At 40.2% G+C, this 19,649-nt stretch overlaps 2 protein-coding genes across 4 annotated transcripts; both read left to right on the top strand.

Moving 5' to 3' along the window:
• The first annotated feature begins 24 nt into the window (after window positions 1-24).
• On the top strand, window positions 25-16,869 carry LOC109201153 (very long-chain acyl-CoA synthetase). 3 transcript variants are annotated; one of them, XR_003220868.1, is made up of 6 exons: window positions 1,184-1,288; window positions 1,364-1,562; window positions 1,839-1,936; window positions 2,182-2,312; window positions 2,402-2,876; window positions 16,577-16,869. XR_003220868.1 is itself a non-coding variant. In XM_025908921.1 (5 exons), the coding sequence occupies exons 2-5, from the start codon at window positions 1,480-1,482 to the stop codon at window positions 2,573-2,575; spliced, it is 486 nt and encodes a 161-aa protein (XP_025764706.1). In that variant the 5' UTR covers window positions 25-170; window positions 1,364-1,479; the 3' UTR covers window positions 2,576-3,104. The 3 variants fall into 3 exon arrangements, 2 of the variants coding, with proteins under 2 accessions (XP_025764706.1, XP_019212256.1); XM_025908921.1 differs by lacking the exons at window positions 1,184-1,288; window positions 16,577-16,869 and adding an exon at window positions 25-170 and having other exon boundaries at window positions 2,402-3,104; XM_019356711.2 differs by lacking the exon at window positions 16,577-16,869 and having other exon boundaries at window positions 2,402-3,104.
• LOC109201949 (very long-chain acyl-CoA synthetase) lies at window positions 11,909-16,550 on the top strand. The gene is made up of 10 exons (XM_019358025.2): window positions 11,909-12,550; window positions 12,860-13,069; window positions 13,181-13,339; window positions 13,553-13,677; window positions 13,838-14,032; window positions 14,899-14,989; window positions 15,065-15,263; window positions 15,539-15,636; window positions 15,882-16,012; window positions 16,102-16,550. The coding sequence occupies exons 1-10, from the start codon at window positions 11,932-11,934 to the stop codon at window positions 16,273-16,275; spliced, it is 2,001 nt and encodes a 666-aa protein (XP_019213570.1). The 5' UTR covers window positions 11,909-11,931; the 3' UTR covers window positions 16,276-16,550.
• Window positions 16,870-19,649: the final 2,780 nt, after the last annotated feature.

The following is a 19,649-nucleotide window of genomic DNA, read 5'->3' as shown; positions in this document are numbered from 1 at the left end:
TTTAAAAAAAAGACGAATATGTCAGACCTGCTGCTGCATCCATACAACCACCTTTCAACGGACTCCAGCTGTTGGATCATTTCAGTTTACGCCTCCTGAACTTTGAACGAGTTTCAGAGTTCGAGGGGTTAAAATGGACCGACATAACCCCCCATTGCCTGCTGAGATTTGTGAGTCTCTTTCTTACGTTTTTCCTTCTTTTTTTCTTCTTTTTTTGGCTGGGGAGGTGTCACATGAACTCGATGTAGCAGTAATAAAGTATTAAAAACAACAGAGGAATAGAATTTTTAAATACATATTTTTTTTTTAATGTATATATATATATATTGTCCCATAATATTATTCAACTTGTTAATTGTAGTTAACAACACGGCCATATTCAGGAATGCAGGGACCCAGGGTAATACATTTTCAACCTCATCCCAGCACCCCTAATAGACACGCTGCTCCACCGTGTGGACGTCACCCTTTGTCTCTCTTAAGGCCGTTTTTATGGAAAAAAAGAAAATTCTTGATTAAGTTGCAGTAAGCTGCGATACCAGCAGAGGGCGATATTCTATTTCGAGCCAACACGAAAATAGTCGTTGGAAGACGTTTAAAGAGGGATGGCTAACACATTTACATGTCATTACATAGATTTGTGACATTTAGCGTGTTTTGAGTCTATATTTAATGTGTTGTCTTATATGGTTAGCGTAGGGGTCACCAAACTTTTTGAAACTAAGAGCTACTTCAAGGGCGACCAGTTTGATACACACTTCTGACATAACAAATTTGCTCAATTTACTTTTAACTATTTGTTATCATTAATAATTAATTATATTCATGTATGTAGAGACACTAAATGTGTTAATGATTTGTCACAATAATTATAAACAATGTTTTAACAAGGTAGGGAACAGATAAATATCAATATGCAACAGTTTATTTCTATAAATGTCACGGTTTGGCAGGGTAAACCGTGGGGGTGTGGGGAAAGGAGGACCCAGGCGCGGTGCTCTGTGTATCAGCAGTGCGTTTATTTACAGCAGGGGTCCCCAATCTCAGTCCACGAGGGCCGGTGTCCCTGCAGGTTTTAGATGTGTCCTTGATCCATCACAGCCGATTTAAATGGATAAATTACCTCCTCAACATGTCTTGAAGTTCTCCAGAGGCCTGGTAATGAGCTAATCATGTGATTCAGGTGTGTTGGCCCAGGGTGAGATCTAAAACCTGCAGGGACACCGGCCCTCGTGGACTGAGATTGGGGACCCCTGCTCTAGAGGATTTTGTATTGAAGTCCCAAGAGGTGAGCCTGTCTCTTAAGGTGCCGTCTTGACTTTTAAGCTACTACTTAAACGTATACTGTTACTTTTACTCGCAGGAGAAACTGGTCTGCTTGTGGCAAAGATTGGAAAAAGAACACCCTTCAGTGGCTATGCCAAGGATAAGCAGCAGACAGACAAGAAGAAGCTAAGAGATGTGTTCGAGAAGGGCGACATGTACTTTAACAGTGGCGACCTTGTAAAGATTGACGACGAGGGATTCATCTTCTTTCAAGACCGCATTGGAGACACTTTCAGGTCTGTGAAACATTAAATGAATTTGACAATCCGGGTGAAAGGTCAGGACAAGGAGTACCAGAGAGTGTTTTTTGTCTTAAAGCAGACATGAAACACTTTATTCTGCTCTAAAAAACTGACATAGATGTAACACTGTCTGTGAAGCTAGTGTTTCTATAGCTAGAAAGCTATAGAAAGGTTTCTACAGCAGAAGAAGATGTAGAAAAACAGTAAAACCCTCAGTTTGGGATATATCATTTCAGAATTACGGACACTGTGGTATTATATCTGTTACAGGTGGAAAGGAGAAAATGTGGCAACCACAGAGGTGGCTGACCACCTGCTCACAGTTGACTTTATTGAAGAGGCTAATGTTTATGGTGTGAAGGTGCCAGGTAATAATGATACTAAAAGCAATAATTTTCAATTAACCAAGATTATTGTGATGTATGTCTCATAAATATTATGAATATTTTTTTCCAGAATTCTAAGAAAAAATTCAGAATTCGGATTTTTTTTCTTGGAATTCTGAGATTAATCGCATATTTCTGACATACTGAGGAAAAACTCTGAATTTTGGGATTAATGTCAGGAATCTGAGGGTTTTTTTCTTCTTTTTACTTTGACCTTCACTGAATAGGACATGAGGGAAGAATTGGAATGGCAGCACTGAAACTAAAAGAAAATATGGACTTTGATGGCAAAGCTTTTTATCAGCATGTCAAAAACTACTTGCCCAGCTACGCGAGACCACGCTTCGTTCGCATACAGGTAAATAAAGTTCAAAGAATGATCACATAAAGAATTATCTGCATATATTTTAGCAATAATCCAGTAACCATTTCATTATTCTCTGGCAGGATGCATTGGTGGTGACTAGCACCTTTAAGCAGATGAAGGCGAAGCTGGCAGAGGAAGGTTTTAACCCTGCTCTCATCAAGGATCCTCTGTTTTACCTGGAAGACAATAAGGGCTACATACCCATGACTCAGGAGATATTCAACTGCATTGAACAAGGAAGACTCAGGCTTTAAATGAGTTCAGTGCTGATATTTTATTGTCAGTCTCAAAAAGATTAGTGTTGATTTATGACAAACAACCTTTACATTGTGGATATACAAACATACAATGGCATGCATTTCATTTTTTTAATATTTCAACTCATTTTAGTCCAAAATACTTTTAAAAAAAAATGATTTTTATATGAGTAAATCCCATATCGCTGACACTGTTATTTGGAGATTATCAGTTTGTCAAGAGGTGACTGTGTTGGTTGACTGTGTGCTGAAGCAAACTGCTTATCAATCAATAGGTGAATTATTGTGTGGATGTGAGGTACATTTTGGGCTCATCAGAGGAGTTTAGGAGCAGTGGAAGTTTCCAGTGGCGTAGGAGGGGGGGCTGTGTTTGTTACAGAGAGGAAGACATACAGTTCAGATAGAGATAGTGTCTGTCTCCCGAATCCAAACTGGAAGCTGGTTCCACAGAAGAGGGGCCTGAAAACTGAAGGCTCTCCCTCCCATTCTACTTTTAAATACTCTAGGAACAGCAAGTAGGCCTGCAGAGCGAGAGCGAAGTGCTCTAATAGGGTGATATGGTACTACAAGGTCATTAAGATAAGATGGGGCCTGATTATTTAAGACCTTGTATGTGAGGAGCAGGATTTTGAATTCAATTCTGGATTTAACAGGAAGCCAATGAAGGGAAGCCAATACAGGAGAAATATGCTCTCTCTTTCTAGTCCCTGTCAGGACTCTTGCTGCAGCATTTTGGATTAGCTGAAGACTTTTCAGCGAGTAAAAACAATGGTCCTTTTCACATATATATATATATTCCAAACTTTTTTTTATCATAACTATATATTTAGTGGCCTGTCATTAAATGTAAAAACTGGTGTATATTTTGAATTCAGAACTTTCATCACAAGCTGCAGCTTGTTGCTATTTCATCCTAAATCGGTCATGTGATGTGTAGGTGCGGCACATTCGCTGACCCCAGTGGATTGATAACACTCGCCTTCATTCCATTTCCTGAGTGTAACAACCAACCACCTGTGTGAAATCTGAAATGCCCATGGTGTTGTTCAAAATGTGCTCTGGGACAAAGCATCGGTTGCTACTAAAACAACACGAAATAAAGCTGGTGTTGTGCCAAAAAATGATTGTCTGCCAAAAACAGATTTCTGGTATTTTCCAAAAACTGATTGCTTGTATTTAAACTGCCATAAATAACTTGTTGGTCTATGTGAAACATATGTCAAATGTATCCCTCATGAATGATATCAAGTCATTTTGAGCCACAAACAACATTCCTGTAACAAGGTAGAAGCTGCAATCAATTTTTGGCACTGACTTTTATATCCTTTATTTATCCAGTTAAAAAAAATCTCACTGACATTAAAAATTTATTTTTTAAGAGTAATCTGGTCAAGAGGACAGCAGATATTGCAACAAATGTAACAATAGTTCTGTAAACATATTTGAAGTGAACAAAAAGGACTGGATTGGTTATAATGTAAGTACAATAAAACAGAGTTATAAAGATATTTGAAAAACAGGTAATTTTAAAATTTTATATATAACCCAATTTAAACCCTGTTCACCGAAGTCTATTTCCAAACATACGTAAAGATAGTACACATAAAAAACACAGCAAACATTGGAAATCAGCTTTTGGCAGGCGATCACTTTTTGGCACAACACCGGTCTGCGCTATGAGCTGAACCATTTTATAATGGTGGTGGGCGAAAAAACTGAATATATGCAATATTTTCAGTTTTTTGAATTTATATTCAATTTTAATTTTTACTAGGCTTAAAGTGTTAATGCTATCTTGATTTAATAAACAACACTGTTACATGCAAAACTAGGGTGGCACTAGGAGTAGCAAGAGATCATTTTAGGGTGGCACATGCCACCCCATGCCACCCCTGTAGATCCACCCCTGGGTGGTGAAGGCGTTTTTCGCAGAGAAAAAAAAGTACTTTTGGAAAAGCTGGTATCGGTGACTACAGACGGGGCTCCTGCTATTATCGACTGACATACAGGATTCATCGCTCACTGTAAAGGTGACACAGAGTTCCCAAAATATATGCATTACCACTGCATCATTCACCAGCAGGCGTTATGTGCAAAGGTGATCGGATTTGGGCACATCATGACTCCCATCTTGAAGATCATGAACAGCATCGGCTCAAAAGCTAAACAAACACAAAACATTCAAGGTGCATAACTCAACTTCTGGGTAAAAGCCGTAGGTTTGTAAGTTGGGTTATTGTGACCAAATATTGGTTTAAAAGTCATGACTCGGGAGTTGGGTTGGTAACGTGCCGGGTTCTTCAATTCACTCCACAGCTTGACTAACTAACCTATGTTGAGTCATAGTTGGACAGCTTTAACCTCTTAAGCCCCAAGGGTGTTTCTGAGCTTCCTGCTCGAAAATGTAATGCCCAAATTAAATTGATTATTTCTCTGCAATTACAAACTCTGTCCTTACAATCTTGGTATCAAAATAAAGCTAACATTTGGGAAATTTAATCAGAGGTGTAAATATTAAAGCAGATATTACTGTGTCAAAGTTACTGTGACTGGAACAGCATATAACCCTTTTAAAAATATGCCTCAGCTCACATTTGGTTCCAGAAATCCAGTAACCAACATATAAGCATCATCTGTGCAAAGATTTATGTTTCTAAAGTAAAACAGTGAAAAACTACAGCCCTGTCAATACATGCAGGGCTCTAGAGTGCGACCAAATTTTTCCGTGGTGCGACTAAAAAAAAAACATTTGGTCGCACCGGTGCGACCAACTGTTTGGGTAACAAAAAAACATCTCTGCAACTCTCCATGTGGTCAACAACAGACACACATTATGCCCCTATCGTGGACTAAACCAATCAGAGATAGTCAGGGGCGGGACCTCTCTGATTGGCCGTGGTCCAGTGGAAAGTGCAGGTAGAAGAGGGAGGTGAGTAGCTTTAATAAGGCGATATCAATTCATTAACGGATTCCACACAAAGACGTAAACACAGTGCGACCCGACGCATCAGAATCAGCTTTGTCTTTCTCGGCTTTCTCACCGGACGGCCCGCAGACGGACACGCTGTCGGAGCTTAGCGATTCTGATGCGTCGGGTCCGCGCTGTGTTTCCGTCTTTTTGCGCTGATTCTGAGCTGCAGGTTTTGTCTGTCCAACCAAAATTCGCCGAGCCAAAAAGAAGCAGCAAACTGCGCTTCACATTTGATCAATGTCGTCATGAATTCCCTCTGACTTTTGCTGTTTTGCTTCCACCACAATAAAAATTACACTTCCTACACAGCTCCCTGTGTGTACTTCAAGAACAGTTTCCCGTCTCAAATCTCTGTTTTCTGGATTATTCATTCGTTTATTACCCACCAGTCTACCGTTGTTTACAGCGCTGTCTTTTTCTTTTTTCATGTAAATGACGTCCGACAAGAAAGCCTAATTTCTGCTGTTCAATACTGAAGAAATTTAAACTTCTTACAATTATGCAAAATTGCAGAATATTGCAGAATATTTTTAAGGTTATCTGCTATAAAAAGCCAGACCAGGAAAATCTCCTTCATGTTTTTCTGTGTTTTATTCTCAGTTACTTTGACACAAAGGCATCTGCTGTGATCTTCACAATTCTGATGAAGTCTCACAAGTGTCAGTACTGATAAATGATCAGAATTATAATATTTCTGACTGTCTGAGGCTAAACTGAATCGAATCAGGACTTTGAGAACCGGAATCGAATGGATTATAGAAATCAGTGATGATACCCAGCCCTAGTGAGCAGCCTAGGCCTGAGAAAAGTGGATGTAGCTGTGGGTAATAAGAAAAGATGAAAATAACTATTGATAACTTTTGTGTTAAGTTAAGGACTGATCCGTCTGAAATTCATAGCCAGCTCTGACACGGTGCCATCAATCTTTGAATGCTGATAAAGCAGCACTGTATCCAGAAAACACACTTTATGCTGCAATAAATGCACTGCCCAAGTGTCCCCTCTCCCCACTGCCTTTCATGCAACAGCAAACAGGTCGTCAGAGGAGGCCAAGATGATGATTAAGTTTAACATTTTCTACAATATTGACAAAGCACTTTAAGCACAAGATTGTTAGTTAATAATTTAGAAATGAATATTGTCTGTATGGACTTCCCCCCCAAAGAAGGTGCACATGTAAAACTGCGGTGTTAAGCGAAGCGGTTGAAAAATTTGAGTGCGCCTAACTTTTGTGCCGGTACGCTTAAATTTTTTAAGTTAGGCGTACCGGTGCGCCCATGTCAAATAGTTAGTCTAGAGCCCTGACATGAATATCCAGACGTTGTACAAAAATGTCCAATTCTGGCACACAATTGGACACCATGCCAGTTGATTTTTTTAGGTATTAAAGAGCAGAGAGTAATAAATTTTATTAACATGCCTAAAAATGCTTTTTTTAAAAATATATTTTGGAAGAATTAAACTATTTAATTTAATTTAATTATATTATTTAACTTAAATGACCTCTATGTTGACAACAGCATCTTTTTATTTTAAAATTGAAAAGAAATGATAATTCGTTCCATTTAGATTTTTTAAAGATAGATTGCGCTACTTTGACCCCCTTTATTTCCCTCTTCACTATACCGCGCAAAAGGCACGCGCATCCCTGCGCTTAGCTCGCTTGCTACTAATGAAATCGTGATGGCAACAGCAACATACGTGAGGATTTATACTGCCGCTACCAATATTTAGCCTCCATCTTCGATCCTCATTCTGAGACCTCGAGCTTTAAGGTCCGCCACTCCAACGTTTACGTGTAATCAAAAAAAAAAAACTAAAAAAAACAACAACACTAATTTACTGCCTTCTAAATATCGTTGGAATTAAGCCTTTTGGTTCTTAGTCAACACAGAAGGCTAAGTTGTTAAAGGGTTAACCTGGCGGGGCTGAGAATGTTGGCTGCACTCGGACCCTGCTCAGTATACAGGTAATCTGCTCTTCACTTAAATGGAGGCAGTGCTAGCTACTCTATGACGCTGGGTGAAAGCAGCCTGTCATCACTTCACAGACGAACGTCACCAGCTTAATTGTCTGAATGATCGGTCCAGGGTACACATGCTGTGCAATCACACTTGCTTATATTTGTTTTTTAACCAGTGTTGGGCAAGTTACTTTGAAATAGTAATTCAATTATAGTTACTAGTTACTACTTCAAAAAAGTAACTGAGTTAGTAACTGAGTTACAATATTCTAAAAGTAATTAATTACTTGGAAAAGTAACTATTGCGTTACTTAAAAAAAACAAACAAAGAACGTTTAACCCCCTGGGGTCCAGGGTATAATTGGCCATTTTTTTACTACTCTTGATTTTCTCTCCACATTTTACCTTTAAAAACTATTTACTTTGCCTTGTTTGGTATCATTCTTTTCAGCACAACCTCACGTGCCTGAATTTACAGTTCTGTTTTCATTTTGACATACTGTATAACCAGAATTGATCTAAAATCAGACAAAAAACATAAAATCACAGTAGAAAAAGTTATATTTTTACTGTAACAACCATAAACATGTTTAATGAATCATATTTCATAACTTCAAATGCAAATATTAATTGTCAATTTTAAAATCCTATGCACAAGTTTTGCAAACAACAAAGTTATTTGCATCCATTTACCTTTTACCCTTTTTTTTAAATAACCATTTCAAACTATTTAAAGAACAATCAGCTGTTCTTCAATAAGATGCCACACAAATTATTTGTGCCACTCCAAAAAACATAATTTCTGTTCACTATAAAGGAGAACATCACAGCCTGATACCCGCAGGTCTGACAGCAGCAGGTGTATCACTCCTGTTTCTACCTGGAGACAGCAGTCGCCTCATTGTTCTGACACACAACACAAAACTATCCACAACACTACACACTAACTACACAAGACAACACATTAACTACACACTCCAAACACGCTAAACGTCACAAATCTCACATCTCAAAACTCGCTCTCTCTCTTTTCCTGCTCTCTCTCTTTCTCTCTCTCCCTCTCTCTCTCCCTCTCTCTTTCTCTCTCTCTCTTTCTCTCGCCGTCACTCCTAAAACTTTTTTTTGTTTTGTTTTTTTGCTCATAAGCAGAGAGTGCTTGCTAGCGCTAACGTGGCGAAACTATTGAGGAAAAAACGCCGCGTATATATTGTTTATCATATCTGGTTTTACGTGGCCTATCAACACAATTTAAAAACTGGTACCTTGTTGCTTTGTCTTTAAGTGGTCATGTGATTGACTTACCACGACTACTTTATTCTTCCTCAGTCAAACAGCAGCACTCATGCGATTGTTTTGCCTCCTTAGCTCCAGGTGTTGTGCTAGACAGTGATCGTGATTACCATCCGCGGGAGCGCGCAGCTGCTTAAAGCTGTAGTGTCCAGATTACTTACAGCTACTTCCGTGCAACTGATATAAGATGCGGTAAACTGAACACAGCTTCAACGTCTGTTTGTTGAAAAATAGTAACGGACCGCGTTACCTTGTTAGTAACTGTAACGCCGTTGTAACGATAGGAATAGTAATTAGTTAGATTACTCGTTACTGAAAAAAGTAACGCCGTTAGTAACGCCGTTACTTGTAACGCCGTTATTCCCATCACTGTTTTTAACTTATGTCAATGTACATTCACTTTAATGAAAATTAAAAATGAGAAATGTTATCCTTGCTAACTTTTGAGTATTGTGATGGACCGAGCAGTGAAGGAACGGCAGGCACAGGTTAAAGTGCAAAAAAAAAAGTTTATTTATTTGACCCTAAAACAAACTTGGTTAAATTATACAGAAAATTCAAAATCTTCATAAAAGAGGTCAAAGTAACAGAACTCTTTGTTGCCAGAAAAGCTGGCAACAAACAATACTACTAACTCAAAAAATAACCTACCTACCTAAACGAGACAAAGAGGAAATTTAAACAGTGGCTAGTCAGCCAACAAAAACATTGAAAGGCGCAGAACACACAAAACCCAACTAAAACTAACATAACAAATTCAATTTCCCCCATGATCCAGAATTGTGATATGACCCAATTTGCAGGTCTCCACATAGGCTTGCTCCGCCCCTTTCCACCTTTTAGCTCATCAACCAAGGCACTGGGAGCAGCTGCCGCTCTGGTAACTCAGAAAACAAACAAACAAAGATTAAATCACACATACATAACAGTGTAAACTAAAATGTGCACACTTATTTTAGAATACAGTATTATTTGATTGTATAAGAAAATTAATTCTAAAACAAAACCAATTCTTTATTACCCTGTAAATTAAATCCTATATTAAAAGAAAGAAAAATGTAAGTGTAGTGTTGTGTAAGCCTCTATTGTAACACTGATGCTCCGTAGATATTACCACCGTGTGGCTGTAACTGCAGCCATCACAAGTATAGTAAGTTATTCTAAAATTAACATTAAAAATGTTTTAACTTTAATTATTTAACATCCTTGAGGTACACCTGAGGGGATATCTTTGGTTGCCAGTCTTGAGGAACACCAGCACATATCCATACATGAAAGATGGAAGTTCCCGATACTTATTTTACACTTAATGGAGTGCTATGGAGAAAAGTGAGTATTTTTTGTACATAAACTAAATCAGTTATAAGGTTTTTTTGTTGTTGGCGGTGGTGATTTGTGTGTGTGTGTGTGTGTGTGTGTGGCATTTTCACTGTGGCTACATTTGGGCTTTTTGGTCAGAACGTCAGGGACACTGCGCTGTGCTGGCCCATGTAAAATGACTCCAGTGGCAGCTCCTAAAGTGTGTGCGCTGGGGTGATGAAAACAAAGAGGATGAGTCAAAAATGTTTGTTTTCTTCTTTTTTTTTTTCAAAGCTTCTGCTCTTTGTATTTGTTTATTTTACAAGAAATCTACAGAAAATTAAATCTTTTGTTTATCCAATTTTATTAAATGCAACTGTTTTTGCTTGCAGCCCAACTTCAGGAATAAAGTCAATTTTGGCATCATCAATAGTAGATCAGTTTCCATGTAGGACTGCTGTCACACAGGATATCTAAGTATCTACACTTAAATGAATACACACAACAACAATTAAAAAACCTGAATAGTGGTCAGTTTTTCAGTCAGTATACTGAGTGTCATTGTGATTCTAAAAATAAATATACAGTTTGTATGTACTCAATTTCCATGTCTTCAGAAAATCTATGCACATTATATGTCACTCATCCAAGTGACTTCTTCAGTCATATGCACATTATAGATGCATAAATAATAATAATATCCATCCGTCCATCCATCCATCCATCCATCTTCATCTGCTTTATCCGAGGCCGGATCGCGGGGGCAGTAGCCTAAGCAGGGAAGCCCAGACCTCCCTCTCCCCAGCCACCTCCTCCAGCTCCATCCGGGGGAACACCAAGGCGCTCCCAGGCCAGCCGAGAGATGTAATCTCTCCAGCGTGTCCTGGGTCTGCCCCGGGGCCTCCTCCCGGTGGGACATGCCCGGAACACCTCACCCAGGAGGCGCCCAGGAGGCATCCTTGTCAGATGCCCGAACCACCTCAACTGGCTCCTTTCGATGTGGAGGAGCAGCGGCTCTACTCTGAGCCTCTCCCGGATGCCTGAACTTCTCACCCTATCTCTAAGGGAGATAGGGTGGATTCTCTCCGTGAATCGCTACCTTATCGTGGTGGAGGGGTTTGTGTGTCCCAGGGATCCCAGGGGCTATGTTGTCTGGGGGCTTTTGCCCCCTGGTAGGGTTTCCCATGGCAAATTGGTCCTGGGTGAGGGACCAGACAAAGAGCAATTCAGAAGACCCTTATGAAGAGAACATCGAGGGAACAGTTTACCCTGCCCGGGATAGGGTTACCGGGCCTCGCCTGGAGCCAGGCCTGGGGAGGGTGCCCGAAAGCGAGTGTCTGGTGGCCGGGCCTTAGTCCATGGGGCCCGGCCGGGCACAGCCTGAAGAGGAGACATGGGCCCATCCTCCCGCAGGCCCACCACCAGCAGGAGGCGCCATAGGGGTCGGGTGCATTGTGTGCCGGGCGGCGGCCAGGAGCGGAGGCCCTGGCGGACTGGGCCCTGGCGGACTGATCCCCGGCTGCCAAGACTGGCAATAGGGACATGGAATAATAATATTATGAATAATATTATGGGACTATATATATATATGGGCAACCGTGGCTCGGGGGGTTGGGAAGCGCACCTGTAACCGGAAGGTCGCCGGCTCGATTCCCGGCCTTTCTGTCCTGGCCTTTCTGTTCTGGTCATTGTGTCCTTGGGCAAGACACTTTGCCCTACCGTATACTGGTGTTGGCCAGAGGGGCCGATGGCCCCAGCCAAAAAAAGAAAAAAAAAAAAAGGAAAAACGTAAGAAAGAGACTCACAAATCTCAGCAGGCAATGGGGGGTTATGTCGGTCCATTTTAACCCCTCGAACTCTGAAACTCGTTCAAAGTTCAGGAGGCGTAAACAGAAATTATCCAACAGCTGGAGTCCGTTGAAAGGTGGTTGTATGGATCCAGCAGCAGGTCTGACATATTCGTCTTTTTTTTTAAAAACAAAAATGCTTGCATATATTTTGTGCACCGCGTTGGCAGTCTTGCCTTTAATGATTTACTTCCGGAATCCTTATTTTTTGAAAGATTTAAGTTACACATTTCTTTCCATTTATGTCGGTATACGCTTGAGCAGAATCAAGAAAAAGTTTTACAGTATTTTAGATCGTTTTCTGGACAAAGTGGCGGAGCATCCGCATAAGAAGTTCATAGTTTACGAGGAAAGCTCCTACACGTACAGCCAAGCCGACAGAGAAAGCAACAAAGTGGCCAGGGCTCTGTTAACGCATGCCCACCTCAAGGAGGGGGACACGGTAGCCCTCTTCTTGGGCAACGAGCCGTGGTTTGTATGGATCTGGCTCGCACTGTCCAAGCTGGGATGCACAGCGTCCTTCCTCAACGTCAACATAAGATCCAAATCCCTGCTGCACTGTTTCTCCTGCTGTGAAGCCAAAGTCCTGATCGCTGGCGCTGGTAAGCTGTGTAAATACTGCAGTAAGCTTTTGGCGTTGGTTTTAATGAACTTAACTTTAAACGTGCTGAATATCTTTCAGTTTTTGATATCATGTGATCATATTGTCTAATTAATTTAGAAGTATCTGTTTGTATCTCTGACTATTTTTTTTAACTGGGAGGGTTGGACAGTGCTAAAGTTGCATGGGTAAATCTTGTTAATTTCACCATCAAAACTTATGATAGTCTGTTTATTAAACACACATTTACGTATATAACCCTGTAATGACTGATCAGCACCTCTTTTTTTTTTACCTCCCTCTCTCTCAGACCTTCAAGGAGCAATAGAGGAGGTGCTGCCCACTTTGAAGCAGCAGGGTATCCGTGTGTTTATCCTCCGTGAGCACTGTCATGTGGACGGCATCGAAAGCCTCTCTGACAAAATTCAGATGGAGTCAGACGAGCCCCTGTCCCGTCAGCTCAGGGCCAGCATTAACATCAAGAGTCCTGCGGTGTACATCTACACATCAGGAACCACAGGTAACCTCAAAGGCTTATCTGGCCTTGACTTCTAATCTGTGTTCATATAATTATCATGCAGAGGTTGAGTAAAAGGATGACAATAAAACTGTACTACATCTGCTCTTACAGGGCTTCCAAAAGCAGCTGTGATTAACCACGAGAAGGTTTGGATACGGGCTTTTGGCATGACATTTGCTGGTGTGCGCTCAGATGATATTGTCTACATATATCTGCCTCTGTACCACACTGCTGGCTTTCTTCTGGGACTTTATGGAGCTATAGAAAGAGGTAATACATGAAACATTTCCTAAAAATAAAGCCACAAATCAAGATTTCCCCTGGATTTATTGCAGGTTAAACCAACATATACATGACCTCAAACTACACCCGATTCTATTGTTTGCACTTTGAAGTCCTAAAGTTGACCTTGCAGAGTTTACAACGCTGAACTCTTAGCATGAAGCGGCATATTTGCTGAACTCTGTATCTTTCCATTTTTAGGCACCACTGTTGTTTTGAGAAGCAAGTTCTCTGCCTCCAACTTTTGGAATGACTGTAGGAAGTACAATGTGACTGTCATCCAGTACATAGGCGAGGTTATGCGCTACCTCTGCAACACACTGAAGGTAAACACAAGTTTAAGGTCATAATTTAGTAATGACAATCTTGGGATATGTGTTAGAAGCTCAAACTGTTTTAATGAGTTCTACCAACCTGCTTCAGTGAGGTGCATTGTTTCTTATGGTCATTGTTTATGTTCTCACCTCTCCTTTGGCCTTCTCTTAGAGAGACAATGACAAGGATCATAAGGTCCGACTGGCCATAGGAAACGGAATAAGGGAAGACACCTGGGTTGAATTCCTGGAGCGATTTGGGAACATTTGTATCCGTGAATGCTACGGAGCAACTGAAGGGAATGTTGGCTTTTTCAACTACGGTGGGAAAATTGGAGCTGTTGGCAGAGAACATTTTCTCTACAAAGTAAGATGTTGATGGGGAGATACAGCCATGTGAAAAAGAAAGCACACCCTCTTTCAATTCTAAAGTTACATAATTGGAAAAAAAAAAGATAATTAGTCCACTCTTTTTTATAACATCATTCAAGGTTGTTGAGGTTTGGGAGCATTCATTTATGCATCGATCTGTTGGGTCCAACCACAGCATTTCAGTGAGGTTCAGGTCTGGATTTTGACTTGGCCATTCCAACTTTTTTTTTTTTTTGCTCTAAACATTAAGTCTAAGCTTGAGGTGATTTTACTTAAACGTCCACTCCTGGGAAGATTGAGAACTGTTTTGAATTTTTGCCACTTGTGAATAATCTTCTTACTGCAGAATGATGGATTTCAGATTTCTGGGAAGTTGCCTTGTAACCCTTCCCAGACTGATGCGCAGCCAAAATTGCTTCTATAAGATCACTGCTGATGTCTTTCCTCCTTGGCATCCTGTTAACACAACACTTAAATGCTCCAGACCAGCAAACTGCAAAAATGTCTGCTTGTCTGCTAATTCCTTCTTCCACACACTGCTTCTGCATTTTAGCTGAATCTTTGTTAAAAAGATAACGACAATGTAACATGTTGTGTGTTGTTACTTGTTTGACGTTGTATTTACTTGATTGTAAAACCTATTCCAAACCAGATTCATATATTTTATTTGGTCTTGATGCATAAAATCTTTGAAGTGAAGAGTGGGTGAATTTTCTTTTTCACACGACTGTAGTGGGTTTCCTTTTTTCTTGTTTTTTTTTTTTTCAAACGTTTGCTGGTGTATACAGCCTATATAGTATATGCAAATGATATGACTAACTCCTTTTTCTCTTCAATGTTCTTATCTGTAAACTGTTTCAGATGGCATGCAAATATGCCCTCATAAGGTTTGACACAGAAAAAGAGGAGCCAGTCAGAGACTCTAGAGGATTTTGTATTGAAGTCCCAAGAGGTGAGCCTGTTTCCTAAGGTGCCGTCTTGACTTTTAAGCTACTACTTAAACGTATACTGTTACTTTTACTCGCAGGAGAAACTGGTCTGCTTGTGGCAAAGATTGGAAAAAGAACACCCTTCAGTGGCTATGCCAAGGATAAGCAGCAGACAGACAAGAAGAAGCTAAGAGATGTGTTCGAGAAGGGCGACATGTACTTTAACAGTGGCGACCTTCTAAAGATTACCGACGAGGGATTCATCTTCTTTCAAGACCGCATTGGAGACACTTTCAGGTCTGTGAAACATTAAATGAATTTGACAATCCGGGTGAAAGGTCAGGACAAGGAGTACCAGAGAGTGTTTTTTGTCTTAAAGCAGACATGAAACACTTTATTCTGCTCTAAAAACTGACATAGATGTAACACTGTCTGTGAAGCTAGTGTTTCTATAGCTAGAAAGCTATAGAAAGGTTTCTACAGCAGAAGAAGATGTAGAAAAACAGTAAAACCCTCAGTTTGGGATATATCATTTCAGAATTACGGACACTGTGGTATTATATCTGTTACAGGTGGAAAGGAGAAAATGTGGCAACCACAGAGGTGGCTGACCACCTGCTCACAGTTGACTTTATTGAAGAGGCTAAAGTTTATGGTGTGAAGGTGCCAGGTAATAATGATACTAAAAGCAATAATTTTCAATTAACCAAGATTATTGTGATGTATGTCTCATAAATATTATGAATATTTTTTTCCAGAATTCTAAGAAAAAATTCAGAATTCTGAAGTTTTTTCTTGGAATTCTGAGATTAATCGCATATTTCTGACATACTGAGGAAAAACTCTGAATTTTGGGATTAATGTCAGGAATCTGAGGGGTTTTTTCTTCTTTTTACTTTGACCTTCACTGAATAGGACATGAGGGAAGAATTGGAATGGCAGCACTGAAACTAAAAGAAAATATGGACTTTGATGGCAAAGCTTTTTATCAGCATGTCAAAAACTACTTGCCCAGCTACGCGAGACCACGCTTCGTTCGCATACAGGTAAATAAAGTTCAAAGAATGATCACATAAAGAATTATCTGCATATATTTTAGCAATAATCCAGTAACCATTTCATTATTCTCTGGCAGGATGCATTGGTAGTGACTAGCACCTTTAAGCAGATGAAGGTGAAGCTGGCAGAGGAAGGTTTTAACCCTGCTCTCATCAAGGATCCTCTGTTTTACCTGGAAGACAATAAGGGCTACATACCCATGACTCAGGAGTTATTCAACTGCATTGCAGAAGGAAGACTCAGGCTTTAAATGAGTTCAGTGCTGATATTTTATTGTCAGTCTCAAAAAGATTAGTGTTGATTTATGACAAACAACCTTTACATTGTGGATATACAAACATACAATGGCATGCATTTCATTTTTTTAATATCTCAACTCATTTTAGTCCAAAATACTTTTTTAAAAAAATGATTTTTATATGAGTAAATCCCATATCGCTGACACTGTTATTTGGAGATTATCAGTTTGTCAAGTGGTGACTGTGTTGGTTGACTGTGTGCTGAAGTAAACTGCTTATCAATCAATAGGTGAATTATTGTGTGGATGTGAGGTACATTTTGTGCTGGTTTTGGGCTCATCAGAGGAGTGTAGGAGCAGTGGAAGTTTCCAGTGGCGTAGGAGGGGGGGCTGTGTTTGTTACAGCAGAGGAAGACATACAGTTCACTCTTCTGCAGGTGGAGGGTGAGTGCTTTTGAGCTGCTGGAGAAACCTTCAGAGGGCAGCAGAGCTGGTGCCGACCACACTGCACCCACTGGTTACAGAAGCTGGGAATATATGAAAGTATTGTTGCAAAATATGAGAAGTTGTAGAATAAAAAGGAACAATATGTAGAAAAAATGTGAACGTGTACTTTGAAATTTCCATCTGTAAATATTTTTCTCTACACACTACACACGTAGTTACAGAAAAAAATATTCACAAATGTCTTGACTGATACTTTTGCAACACTGTTTGCGAGGAATGTGTTGCAAAACTCGTACTTGTAACTGAAGGGTGGTCGAGGTTATACGGGGTTGGGGGCGGAGGGACCGGGAGTGGAGGTCAGCCAATGAGAAGGCAGAAGAGAAAGAGGCCTCATTCTCTGCTCTGCCACGCTGGATTTACAACCACAGAGGTGAGGAAATCAACATATACAGAAGTCCCTCATTACTTATTAGCAGCAGCAGCAGCAAAAACTGGAGTAAAGATGATTTTAGCTCAGTGTAATGGTGCTAGCTAAGTAGTTTAAATAAATACCAGTATAAATAAGCTGATCAGTGTTCTGCTCTGACATTAGTGTTTGTGCAGATTTTTTGACAGACATTCAGACCACATTCCAGAAGTGTCTTTAGAATGTCACCATCATCACCTTTCAAGTGCATTTGGGATTTAAAGGAAACTTAACTCACTCTAACAATAACAAAAACTTCGCACTGAGTCATTATGTGAAGTATACAAGTAAAATCAGAACATCTGTCCTCTTTAACTCATAATGAGAATTGAAACGAAAAGAAAAAAATAGATATGTGTATCATTCACAATTCTTCCACTTATGTTGTATTACAAGTCATATCTGCTTAATCCTTTGACATCTGGATGTGTCCTTTAAGTCAGTGGCTCTCAAACTAGGGTCCCTGGACCCTCATGGGTCCGTGAGCCATAAAGGAGTCTGCAAAAACTCTTAGTGGCACCACGGATGTACTGACATGTAAATACATATGCATCATCAAGGGTTGAGCTAATTAGCACAATGGAAAAATATTTAAGTCGTTCCACTTGATCAAGAAATGCAAAAGCCAAATGACAGTGACAGTTACCTGGAGTTTGGGTTTATCGAGAATGACGGTGGAAAACCAAAATGTGTTGTGTGTCTTCAAGTGCTAGCAAATGAAGCAATGAAGCCAGCAAAGTGGCATCTAATTACAAAACACCTAGAGTTTTATCAGCATGAAGTTTACAAGGGGCTCCTTGGGAAAATTTTACCCAGTGTAAAATTCCCTGGTCCCAAAAAGCTTGAGAACCCCTCCTTTAAGTTATTGAGTCATCTCTCAGTCCATGAAAAACAAAACTGTAATGTCTTCAGCAAAAGTTAAGAGAATATCTCTAAATAGTCCTTCAAATAACAATATAGAAGCTGGCAATAAAATAAAATAAAATAAAATAAAACATTGTGTATAAATATAGAGCTGTATATGAAATATGTCTGTGAGTTCTTCAAAGTAGTCCAAATACTCAGTGGTCCGAAAGTACACTTAGATGCTGCTTGCTCTTCTCAGTGGCACCGGCAGGACTCGAAAGGAAAAGTCTCCACATTAACAGAAGGATGAATAAGAACGACTTAAAGGCTACCACCTGCAAAAAATGTCATTGCAAGAGCAACACACACAATGATACCACATGTAGACATAAATACAAATAAGATGGCTTGAGGTAGGTTGCAGATGAGAGCGGCAACGGATCCAAAGCAGAAGTGTCGGATTATGTCTTCAGGATCAAGGGCGCAGATATTGAAGTCCAGCAGCAGCAGTCAGCATACAGCATTAAGGCAAAAGGCTTGCTGGTGGGCACCGGGGCTACCTCACACATCGTTAACGACATGGCCAAGTTCAAGAGCTTTGACGACACGTTCAAACCTGAGACACACTGGAGCTGGGAGATGGTACCCAGTGCAGAGGCATTGTCCAACAGAGAGGGGATGCAGAGATGTTGCTGATTGATGATACAGGCCTGAAAGATGCGCTGTTTATTCCATCATACCCCCAAGACATTTTCTCAGTAAAGTCAGCCCCTACATTAGCAACAGTCACCTTTAAACAAGGGCAGGACATGTTGACCCACAAAGACCAAACATTCAAACATTCATGTGTATGGCAAATTATACTATTTGCAAACTGAAGTTGAGGGTAATGATAAATGTAACGCTTGTCATGACGTACAGGCATGGCATGAGATATTAAGTCATTGCAACTATGAAGATAAACTAAGATTTCAGAGTGTTAACGGTATGCAAATTACATGAAAAACTGATAGACCTGACCAGGAATGTGAAGTGTGTATCCAGGTAAAATCACAAACCCGGAACAGAAATCCCAGAGCAAAGGTTCCTTCACAGATGGTACACACAGATTTAGCAGGTCTGATGGCCACTAAATCTATTGATGGGTACAAGTATGTGCAGTCATTCACTGATGATTATTCAAACTCAGTGTTTGTGTATTTCCTGAAGACAAAAACGGATACACTGCAAACAACAGAGAAATTTCTAGCAGATGTTGCCCCATATGGCAATGAAAAATGCATCAGATCGGACAATGGCACAGAGTTCACCTGCAGAGATTTCCAAACCCCGCTAAGGAAAAATGACATTAAGCATGAGACATCAGCCCATCAAAACGGTACAGCCGCGAGGGGGTCGTGTACTCTTTTTGAAATGGGCAAGTGCACGCTAATTGAGAGTCAGCTACCAAAATGCCTGTGGAACTATTCCTATCCAAACAGCAGCTGTAACACAGAACAGATGCTTTAATTAACAGTTATGGATTTATCAAAAAGAAGTATCCTGCTAGGGAGAGAAGAAAACCTAGTCATCTAAATGACTTTGTAACTGACAACAGTGGTAGCAACAAGATCCATACACTACCTTA

The sequence above is a fragment of the Oreochromis niloticus genome, linkage group LG1, assembly GCF_001858045.2.
Source record: "Oreochromis niloticus isolate F11D_XX linkage group LG1, O_niloticus_UMD_NMBU, whole genome shotgun sequence".
Taxonomy (NCBI): domain Eukaryota; kingdom Metazoa; phylum Chordata; class Actinopteri; order Cichliformes; family Cichlidae; genus Oreochromis; species Oreochromis niloticus.
This window is presented reverse-complemented; position numbering and strand designations above follow the sequence as displayed.